We start from the raw sequence: 12,366 nt of genomic DNA on the forward strand, positions 1-12,366 counted from the left end.
AGGTCCACATGTGATGTCCAAAAAACACAAGAATAAGTAACCTCTCTTTTAAAACATATTTTAATGCCACGTGTAGAAAAAGGTGGGAAAGGTTGCCACTTTGCCATTGTGTAAGTACAGTTTCAGTATTATTATGCTTTGTTTTATATTTTAACTAAGTTTTGTTGGCATGAAGCAATTCAAAGAAATGATGTGCTGACTATTATCAGCCAATTTTATATTCTGGTTGGGCTGAAATTAGCTGTCTGGCTACAAGTTAGCCTTTTGCTTTGCTTTGAACAACAAACTGTTCTTCTCATTTGAACTTTTATTCTGGTCTTTGATATTTTTTAATAATTAATTATTAAGAAATGTCCTGTAAATTCCCACACACTTACACATATTGTCAAGGGTCCTTCTGTTGGTACAGTACTATTTAAGAGAAAGCCAACTGCAGATTTTACAGTTATCAACAATTTTATGACCATCTTAACACACAATTATATTCTTGTTTTAAATTGCAATTACCTTCACTTCATTCATAAAATGAAAATATTATTTCATTGTATTTTAAGTTCTAGAATAATATGGAATTGTATGATCATCCCTCGGATACAGTGAGAAGGTCTAATCCAGATGCTACAATTGGACAAACCAACGCAGCAATGGCGGAGCAGCCTAAACATGCACCCGGAAGAGCTGGAGGAGGTGGCATACAACAGTAATATTTATATATAATACTAATATATATGTACCTTTTATTTTCAGTATTTGTAAAAGTTTTAAAACATTAACTAACAAAAACTAGCTGTCTGGAACAAAGTTTAAGTTGGAGGTACGTGCTCGGACATCGGTTTTCTTTGATGTGCCATCTGGGATATAGAAACAGAGTAAAAAAGTGGTCTTGGTCACCTTATCTCAAGTGTCAAAGTCAGCTGGTCGGCTTGAGTGGAGTGTCTGATTCCCAGGCAAACTGGACTAGAGAAAAGTCCCTGGAGGTCCTCTTCCAGAGGCCTTTACGAGCTAAAACGAACCCCCAAAAAAGGGCGACTGATTCCTGCTAATTGTGGCAGCCTGTTTTGGTATGGAAGAAGCACCTTGGAAGTGCTTTCCAGAGGCTCTTAAGAGTTGAAACAAACCCCAGAAAGGATGACTGATTCTCGTGCAAACTGGACTCGAGGAATGGCCTTGGAAGTCCCTTTCCAGAGGCCTTTAAAAGCTTAAACAAACCCTAGAAAGGGTGACTGATTCCCAGAAGAACTGGACTTGAGGAAAGGCTCTGCAAGTCTCTCACCACAGGCCCTTAAGAGCTGAAATGAACCCCAGAAAGAGTTACCTGGGCAAGCTGGACTTAAGGAAAAACCCTGAAAGTCTCTTTCTACAATGGTTACAGTTTGGTTCGGTTAGGATTATCATGCCAGCAATTTGGTTCAATTCGATATCTCGGTGCATCACGGTGCATTGACGATGAATTATATTTTCTTATAGTGTCTTATATTTTCTTCACAGCACAACAATTTTTTTATTAAAATTTATATTTATATACTATTTGTAATACAATTTTACAAATTAATACGAACAATCAAATATATAAACTGTACCTTTAAAAACTCAAGTACATGCACAGAACAACATGAACATTTATAGCAAATAAACAAATATAAATATCCCGCTCGCTTTCCGAGCCTTGTCCAGCAGACTTCTTTCTTACACCCCTATGACTGGTAACGCCCTTAACAGAAAGGGCTGCGATTGGCTCTTATAACTACATATAAATTCAATGAAAAATACATCAGAAACACACAGCTAAATGCACCTGATGCAAAATGTACTCTCACTTCAATGTGTTTTCTCAAATTTGACGATAAATTCTTAAAAGCATTTATTTTCCTGTTTCATGGCAAACAAAGTCACTGACAAAGACACTGCAACCTGTAAGAGCCATTCTGCATTTCAGCAAATGAAAACATTTCTTTCAGATAGGGCCATGGATGGTCATCAGTGCTGGCATGGCTTGATTGAACTTGATTGCTTGATGAACTTCAGCTCATCATTGGCTGCAGCCATGTCGCTAATTAAACACCTGGTATTAGGCAAGCTGCTAATTCACGTTCACGTGATTTAGCTCATAAATAGCATACAGTACCTTCAGCACCCTGCAGATGGCGATATCACCTCGTCCGGCCAACAAAGTAGCCGTGGTAGATAAAGATGCCAACTTGTCGCGCACAATCACAATGTAACGAGTAACGGTAAGCGTCCATTCAAATGTAGTGGAGTAAAGAGTACAGGTATTCAATAAAAAATGTAGTCAAGTAGAGAGTAAAAATTGCTTATAATTTTAATACTCCGTACAAGTACAAAGTAGCCAAAAAAATACTTAAGTAACTAAGTCCATTTACTTACGTACTTTACACCACTGATTGGGGGTTCATTCCGCTGTGGCGACCCTTGATTAATAAAAGGACTGAGCTGAAAAGAAAATGAATGAATGAGAATTTTCTGAGCATTTCAAATGAAGATAAGTAATAGAGTTACTAGCTATGTTTCCATCCACCTATTTTTATGCGCATTTGATGGAAATGCCATGATGTGCATAAATTTTGAAAATGCGCATAAAAAACTTATGCGCATAACTGAGTAGGATAAACTTTTTATTCGATAAGAAAAGATGCGCATAAACTACGATGTAAACACTTTTACCGCACTAATTTTAGTATTAAAAAAGGTCATGTGATTTTGTTATAAGAGATTATGTGATGATGAAAATGTGCGTAAATGGACAAACCAGCAGGCTAAGCACACTGTAAACCATCTGAACTGTTGTTTTGGTCATTCTAAAATGCCTTACCGTTCAGTGTTATTATAATATTAATGATCTCCAGAATCAAGAGCGTCTGTGCTCCGCGTTTGACACCTTCAAACGCCACCGTGCCTTCACTGCCTGTCAGGATTGCCTTCTGAGGCACAAGTCATTTATTAGATGAAGAAAAGATTGACACAGCTTCTCCTACCGCAGTAAATTCAGTTTTTAACTGTTGATATTTGGCGCCAGTTAATCAGGAAGTGACGATTTTGTTCTCTTGACTCGTTGGATGGAAACGCTGCTTTATTCGCACGTTTTTAATGCGATAATCCAGTTTTGTGCATAAAGTTCATTCGCATTTTTGGATGGAAACATAGCTACTGTCTCTTAAACAGGCATGTCTATACATAGAACAAAATACAAAGCATCACAAAAGTGTGTTTTATACAATGCTTTTAATTGCTTACAGGGAATAGTGCAGAAACATGCAGCTAAAATTACACATCAAAGTAGAATATTGTGGACAGACATTCCCAAAATTAGAAGCACAAGAAAAATGTATGGTCACACCTTGAATCAGCATTCATTGCAATTATTGCTTTGATAATAAATAAACTTTGCAATTTCGATAAATAGAAATTACAGCCCAGAAATTAAAAGAACACTGCACATTGTAAAGTAACATTTGAGAACAGTGGTAACAGTGCCAGAAGGTTCTACACACGAATTCACCAGCACTTGAATTGATAGTGCTGCACAAATAATATTAATGTTACAAGGTTTGTCTCTTAGAGATGCACATCTGACAGTAGCTTGAGTTGAGTGTAGTCGGAGTTTATTACAAATTTTTTATTTTTATTAATAAAAACAATACTGTCTGTAAAAATTGTAACAACCTTGTCTTTTGTATATTTGTAGTTATATTTGTAGTATATTTGTTGTTATGAAAAACAAAACCCAAGACATTTAGAACAAATACAACTATATAACACTAGTAACAATATAAAGTATAACAACAGAACCAAAAATATATTTTGATTCAAATTTATTATGTTTCTGGTTCGTGTTATTTTTATTACTGTAAAATCATTGTACTCAACCCAGGCTCATTCTGATTACGTACCCCTATATACATTTCTGGTGAGTGCCAAATATGTCCCAGGAGCTAAGTTTTTTTTTTTTTTTTTGCAGTTATTGTTTAAGTGAATCTCCCACTGTGTTTGCTTTTTGAGGTCTCAAATTTCTCTCTCGCAAGTGCCATTCATGCCTGCTCTTTTCACCTAAATCCAAAAGAAGCTGCTGTTGACTGACTGACTGATAGACTGACCATCCTCCTCCTTCCCTAAACCCATCCGACAATGTTTTTAAAAGCAATCCAGAGAAAAAAGCCCTCACAGCCTCCTGATTTTTTTTACCATATATTCAGATTTTACCACATTCTCACCCTGTTGTTTATTTAATTTTTTTGGCTTTTGTTTTTGTCTTACCTGCTTTCTAGAACCATTCTTTGCCGGATTTGAACCCTGTCGTCACAGTACACATAACTCTGCTCTGCATTTCAAATTCTCTGTTGAATGCTGCGAGCCAGGGAACAAACAGGTAGCAGCGGAAAAGCTGTCCACACCAAGGTTAAAGGTAAGGTTTAAAAGAACGGCATCATACCACCCGTATCATTCATTTTAAAGATGAAATGCAGCCATACTTTCCTCTGGCTACATAATTTGCGATCTCTAGGAATGTATATAGTGCTACATTTTCAGAATGAGCCTATAGTACTAGTTCTAGTGCTGATAGAAATAGTTGTTGATTTTGGGGCAATTAAAAACTGTCTAACCTGATCATTAATGTTCGGTATTTCAGATGTTTTCCTCATCAGTGTTGTGGAGAATTACAGCGGTGATTCAATTGTGATTGTTATTCTCTTGAGCACATGCAGTTTTATTTTGGCATTGTGGGAAAAGGATTTGAACAAAGTGATTCAATGCAGTCATTGCACAAGTTTTAATCACACATTAAACTACCAAATATAATAGCAATGCACAATTAATCCCACATACACAAACATGAATGACAAAATCACTTCACACTATTAAACGACTGTTTTAAGTACATGCAATTCTGTATTGTGCATAAATGCAACCCAGGCTCATTCTATAAACGTACCCCTAAAACGTTCCCATATAAATTTCTAGAGAGTACCAAATACGTCCCAGGAGGTAAATTTTTTTGCAGTTTTTATTTTTGCGAATCCATCAGAGGCTGCTGTGTATGCTTTTTGAGATCTCAAATTTCACTATCGAGTGCCATTCGTGCCTGCCCGTCTCACAAAAATCCATCAGAGGCCGCTGTCGACTGACTGACTGACCAATCAACTGACTCTCCCTCCTCCTTCCCTAAACCCAACTGATAGTGTTTTCAAAAGCACCATTGACCCACCCACCCACTTCCCTCAACCCAACCGCCAGTGTTTTCAAAAGCCCTCGCATCCACCTGATTTTTACCACATTTTCAAATTTTAACACATTTTCAACCTGTTATTTACTTGTTTATTTTTATTTTTGGCCTTTTGCTCTAGTTTTACCTGCTTTCTGAAACCATTATTTGCTGAACTCAAACCCCTGTAATGAATATGGCCGATCAGACACATAATTATTTTGCTTTTATTCAACAAATGCATCAGCAAACACAGCATCAGCTTCTCTCATCCAGAAAAGATTGGATGGTCAGTTGTAATCCAATTCCAAGGTGTTTACAACACAAAGGAATGCTCAGGACTGGACACAGAGAACTTCTATAAGCTCCCTGCTTAAGATGTTTTTATTCTCTCTTTATGTGTAATCAGGTGTTTTGCGAGTCTTTTGCTCATGTATTAATATTATGATTTTAATACTTCTGCTATCAATGTTTAACTCTACTACAGCTAAACAAGATCATAGATAGTTCATGTTTGATGTCCCTGCAAAGCTAATTTGTTGTACAGTACGATTGTTTACATTTTCTGTTAATACATGTGCAACATATTAACATTTTAAGAAACTTTTCTGCATCAGTTTACAACTAAAATGCCTATGCAAATCAATACACTTCTGAACAAAGGACTATAAAACATGCCTCGGGGGAGTTTCACTTCTGATTGGTCGACTTGGCCCTGGAGGGTGGGTACAAACCATCCTTACAAAAGCTACAAGCTTAAGGCCATACCCCAAGAACGCCAAAGCTCGAAGAAAACTACAGACCAGAGAAAGACTTGAACCCAACACAGAGGACTCCAGAGAGCAGACGGGTACTTAGACAAAATGGATTAATCGCACAGCTCAGACATTTCCATCTCCAATAACTTTCTTTCTTTTTTTCCATAGAGAGTCTAGTTAAGTTTAGTGCACCGAAAGCCAATAGTCGTCACGACTAGCCTTTTTGCCACTTTCAAGACTTGAAATGACAGATTCCACCCCACTCCAAGCCTCGCGAGGACAAAGAACTACCGGCTAGCCATGTGCTCAACAGAGGGAGTTTCCTTGGTCTTACAAAATCCGAGGTTTTTCCATCATTACATTCTCTCAAACTCTTACTTCCTTTACTCTTCTCTACACTTGTATGAATGTGTGTTTGTGTTAGGTGTTAGTTTCTGTTAGATTAGTCAATAAAGCTTCATTTTGTATATAGAAAGGTGGCTGTATATGTTCATGAATCTAATGTCTTAAACTTGGATATTGCTACCCTGCTTAAACATAAATGGGTTTTTATTTTGATAGCAATAGCCGTAATTAAAGTCAACTGTCCGTTCGAACAATCACTGGATGATTCGTTTGTTCGGATTTAAAGAGTTGATTCTTTTGAAGCACTGTTCAAATGAACCTTTGATTCCCTTTGAGCTAGTTCACTACACTCCGTCGTTGCGGTCAACTCCTCTCTGCATCTTAAGTCCGCCAACGTACACGGCGAGCTCCTGGACAAACTGGTAACAGCAAAAAAGCCGTCCATGCAAAGGTAAGTGTTCAGCTGGTAAGCACGAAAAAGAACAGCATCATACTACAACGTAGCATTTATTTTAAAGACGTACCTCTGGCTACATAATTTGCAATTTCCAGAAGTGTATATATGGCTACGTTTTCAGAATGAGCCTATGTTACAACAATGTATTCATTGCACAGGCCAGTTTTTTTTCTGTACAGCTCTTCCACTACAGTAAATTATCCACTGTCTTTCTACATGGGGATGAGGGAGTGTGTTTTACCAAAATCTCTTCCTGGCAACGTCTACTCACTTGGCGACCATATTTGAATAACCAGGCAGCTCACCCAAGACTTAGGTGTCCTACCAAAATAAATGGAGGAATCCTGATCTCAAAAATTGTTCACTAAATTAACAATTAAAATTTTGAACAGAACAGAACACTGTTGTCCAGTGACTTGCGTAATTAAACTAACTTGCCTAGATAACCTAAACAACCCAATTAAGCTTTTAAATAGCATTTTAAGCTGAATACTGGTAACTAATTAACAAAATAAATTAAAATAAACAGAAAAAAGAAACTCATAAGGTTTGGAACATGTAGACTGTAAATAATGACATGTCCAATTTTATCTCTTTAATATAGCTTAATTTTTGCCTGCTTTCATGCAACTGAGTCAGGGCTAAATTCAGTAAGGATATCTTAAAAATTCCAGCATAATCCCCTATCTTGCTTTTGTGCAATACCCCTTAGATGTGACCAGCGATGGGCAGATTTACATGTGACTTGCTTCCAGTGATTGCTTTATATTTAGATTTACAATTGATGTGAGTACTCTGTGTTCTTGTATTAATGGTTTCTCCATTAAGAAACCATTATCCATTTAGCCACATTATCTAGATGTGCACAAAATCTTGCTTTATATAATAAATCAACACTTTTTACCAATTCTTTGAGCTCACAAACAATTTTGAGAATACCCAATATTGAGTTCCAGTACTGGGTTGCAGCTGGAAGGGCATTTGCTTTGTAAAATATGTCGCTTCAGTTCATTCCGCTGTGGTGACCCCTGATGTTTAAAGGGACTAAGCTGAAGGAAAATGAATGAATTTTGGTATACCTAAATTTAAGCTGTTTGCATTTATGTTGTTGTTTGACAAATTTTATAGCTTTTTTATTATAATCTGTGCCACAAAGATAGTATGTAAACTGTAAAAGATTATACATAAAAGGCAGTTCATCTAAAATGTCAGAATATAAAATAAGACACCTGTGATTTTAACCCCTAAACCATTCCAGAGAGGTTTTTAAAACAGTCACAGAAGGCTATGGACATAGTAATCTGTCAATCATTGGTCACAGAACTCGTGAATCCACCATAAAACACATTTGACAAATAATGAACTTTCAATTACTGGGTGACACATGCTCATAAATTATAGACACAAATCAGACTACTGATAAAAAACACGACTGTTAAAATCACTTACATTAACATGGGACATTTGTATGTTTATATATAATCATTCTGAAATGAACCATGGAGGGAAGAGTGGGTAAGGGATAGAAAGTAGGAAACAGGAAACAAATGTGAAGGAAGGTGAGGACAGAAAACTTACCTGCAGTTTCACTTTATGAGGTGTAGAGTCAGATTTCTGTATGTTACTACTATGAGTTTGTATTGTTAATACGTGAAGAGTTAAAGGCATCTGAGGTTGCTTGCAGTCTTACAATACAACAATAACAAAAAGCATAATATAAGATGTCATTCACAGCATAAATTATGACTTAGGCGAATGTCTATAGTTCTTCACTTTCATATAGAGGGGCAGTGTGCTGCACAAGAGGGTCTAGACACAGTGTGGAAAACTGGCTTACGATGGGAAGGTTTTTGAGTGGCCTAGCAGGATGGGTCGTCTTGTTCAATCGTGCTAGAAGAAAAGAGGTAATTGTTGTTTAAAGTTGAAATTACATCAGAATTCATAGTATTTTTCAAAATAAAATATTATAGATGATTTATCCATGCACACATTCAATCAAACTTTAATCAAAATAAATTTGTGTGCATATTTAAATGGCAGCTTTTTTCAAATGTATCCATATACTATAAGGTCGAACAACAGATGTTTTGTATATTTTAATGAACTTTAAAATAAGTGGTTTGTTTTTAAATCTAGATGTCATGTCTCCATCGTAATTTATGTGATGAAGAGCTGTGGTAATGTGATACAACAAACAATTCTCAAAACATGAAAAAGGTAAATACAATAAGTGTACTTACTGGCTACGTCAAGCCTGGCGTTACACGTGGACATTCCCGCTTCATTAATAGCAGATACAGTATACCAGCCAGCATCAGACTTCATCACTGGGTTGATGACCAGGCACTGCTTTCCTGAACTGTCCTGAGAAAGACTGACACACCAAACATACAAATCATATATAAATCAAATATACAATGTCTTTAGACAATGTATACAATGTCTGTATACATTTATACAATGGATACAGGTCTGAACCACCCACTGACAAAACTGAGATAGCAGTCAAGGACTTTATAGTTAAACAACTTAAACTACTGACAGAAACTGTCAACAGCATCACTTTTCACTGTGTTCACCATTTACATCCAAAATTCCATAACGACCTCCTAAACGGCATTTCTGATTACATCCAGGATGAGATATATGCCTCAGAACAATGGTCTCAAACTCAGATCCTAGCTGACTGCAGCTCTGCATAGTTTAGCTCCAACAACCTCCAACTCACACCTGCTTAATTGTCCATAGTAGTCTTGAACACCTTGATTAGTTGGATCAGCTGTGTTTGATTAGGCTTGGAGCAAAACTGTGCAGAGCTGCGGCCCTCCAAGAATCCAGTTTGAGACCTATGCCTTAGAACTTCCTAAGACTTTGGACATCTCATCAATCTGGCAAACTGGGTGGTTACCAGATTAGCTCAGAGGGAGACCCATAACAGGAGGATACCATCTCTCGATACAGGATTATTTTTCCCAATACTTCTGGCAGTTGCCACCGTGCGTTGGTAATGGGGAGTTGCTGGCTGTCAAATTCGCAATGCTGCATGAGTGGCGTAAATGGCTGGAAGGTTCGCGGGATCCTTTTATCATTTGGACTGATCATAAGAATCTTGAATACATCAAATCTGCCAAACGATTAAACTCTAGGCAGGTTTGACATCATCATTTCCTATCATCCTGGTGCCAAGAACATCAAATCCGACACGTTACCCCATCTTTTTGATTTTTCTGATTGCGTTTCATCTCTTGAGCCCTTTGTTCCATAGAGGATTTGTATTTCTGCCAAAACATGGAAGATGGGAGGGGTAATGCCCCCTGCCCGGATGCCCACCAACTCGTTTGTTTTTGCCAGAGGAGATTCGGTCTGATGTCATTCGATGGGGCCACTCTTCCAAAGTGGCTTATCATCCGGGGGTGAGTCATACTTTTTTTCTTGTTAAACAGCGATTCTGGTGGTCAGCGATGGCTCAGGATATATAAGTTAGCTGCATCCCAAATGGCACACTATACACTATGCACGCATGCACTATGTACCTATGCACTTACACACTCAACAGTATAGTACATGTATGTAGTGTCGTCCCAAATAAAACACTATTGTTTTTTTACTGAGTGGAAATTCAAACCGTTTCCCTAATGACGTTTGACGGTTGCGAAATCAGTGAAATCAGTGACCAAACTATCAAATAATATACCTGCCATGAGTATAACCACATTCACCATCGGGAGGCGCTATAATCACTCTCGTAGGAGAATTTTGCTTTTGCCATCCAAAATAAATAAAGTTATCCAACATGTGCGCCTGAAAGCTCCACCCCTTCCACTACATGAGCAAAGCTGCGGTCGTTGAGTGCATGAAGTGTCCATCATTCCACACTTCATTTTAGCGGCTGAATGAGTGCATCATCCGGGTAGTTAAAGTGCACTTATTATTTTTAGAGTTTTCAGTATGAATGCACTACTTACATTATTTATGCTACAAAATAGCGTAGAATAGTGCATAAGTATACGATTTGGGACGCACCTTACGTTTTGGCTTGCTCTATTTGTGCTGTTTATAAGACTTCCAATCATCTTCCTGCTGGGCTCTTTCAGCCACTGTCAGTGCCTTTGAGACCGTGGTCTCACATTCATTCATTCATTCATTTTCTTTTTGGCTTATTCCCTTTATTAATCTGGGGTCCCCACAGTCATGTACCATAATTCACTGTGACATGTGGGCCAAGCAAAAGCTGATTGTGTGGGCCAGAGAAATTTTGCTATGTGGGTATATTACAAAATAATGTTCTGCTTTTACTACCCCCCCCCCCCTCTTCTCTCTCTCTCTCTCTCTCTTTCACAACAAAATCATAATATCTTGTTGGCTTGGCTGTTTTACAGCTCTACAACTATTAGTGTGGCCTGTTGAATGGTCATCCTTTTTCACAACAGAATTTGATGACTGGTCAGCAGGTGTGGGTGTGGTAGACAAGATCGTACGATCTCATTGTGATCCTTGGATCAGACTGAACAAAAGTGATTGATGACAGATTTTCTCTATGACGCACCTTTTTCAGCTAATTTGAGCAACAGTGTGTCTGAAACGTATTTTTGTGAACTTGTCTTAATTTTTTTTGCCTGGAACCAAGCTAGCGCAGAAACTGTACAAAACAAGTTTGATGCAAATTTTAGCCAAATGCTAATTGTGGCTATAACTTTTGAATGGAATGAGATATAATCACCAAACTTGGTACACATGTATAAAGTCAATTTGAAGTCACTGTAAAAAACCCACTGTAAAGTTTAAAAAATATAAAAATGTCCCTAACTTAGCAACCGTTAGTCCAATCGGCTTGAAATTTGGAATGCTATGTATTTGTCCAAGTAGGCATTGCATCATGGCTGCCATTAGCCAATTAAAATTTGAGAACCTATTAAACAAGGTAATGATTGCCAATCAGAACGAAACTTGATGGGCATGTATGATGTATGGTCTTAGAGGTCTGTAAGAATGTCACCCCTAGAGGTGATTTTATGTGTTGTAGTCTTTAATCGGTTGCGTATCATACAACGATTCACAAAGACACACAGAATACGTAATGTATGTTAGGCTTACTTATACTGAACACTTTGAGACTAAAACAACTGCTGTCACTCAAACCATTTATCAATATGTAAAAAAAAACTAGTTTTGTGTAAAAAAACTAGTTTTTTTAATAAATCCCCAAAAAACATTGTAAGAATCTCTGGACTGCCCAGATCAATAATAATATAAAAAAACTTTCCACTTTGAATAGCTGTAACAAGATAAAAAAATTAACAGTAAATTCCATACCTCATTCTCGTTTGGTCAATACGCAGCATTTCCTTGTCTTTCTTCCAGTACAGCTGAGGGCTTGGAGATGCAGTCACCTTACACTCTAATCTAACAGCATCACCCTCCATTGCATGTGAGTTCTTCATCTTCACTACAAATGTAGGAGGACACAATTGTTCCTGAGCTGAGGAAATACAGTGAACAATTTGATTTGTATTAGAATCATTAAGAAACCACCGTAACATTTATTGCAGCATGTTTGCAAAATGACAAAATCTGTTAATTTCTAAAAA

At 37.4% G+C, this 12,366-nt stretch overlaps 1 protein-coding gene across 1 annotated transcript in view; it reads right to left on the bottom strand.

The window, feature by feature from the left end:
* Window positions 1-3,223: 3,223 nt before the first annotated feature.
* The window catches only part of myot (myotilin), a 68,108-nt gene continuing 58,965 nt past the window's right edge, over window positions 3,224-12,366 (bottom strand). Inside the window, exons 13-15 of the mRNA XM_056471688.1 lie at window positions 12,092-12,257; window positions 9,019-9,152; window positions 3,224-8,668 (exon numbers count right to left, since the gene is read on the bottom strand). Coding sequence (XP_056327663.1) covers window positions 8,538-8,668; window positions 9,019-9,152; window positions 12,092-12,257 — 431 coding nt within the window. The 3' untranslated portion in view covers window positions 3,224-8,537. The remainder of the gene's footprint in view (window positions 8,669-9,018; window positions 9,153-12,091; window positions 12,258-12,366) is intronic.

Source organism: Danio aesculapii, chromosome 14 (assembly GCF_903798145.1).
Source record: "Danio aesculapii chromosome 14, fDanAes4.1, whole genome shotgun sequence".
In the NCBI taxonomy this organism is placed as follows: domain Eukaryota; kingdom Metazoa; phylum Chordata; class Actinopteri; order Cypriniformes; family Danionidae; genus Danio; species Danio aesculapii.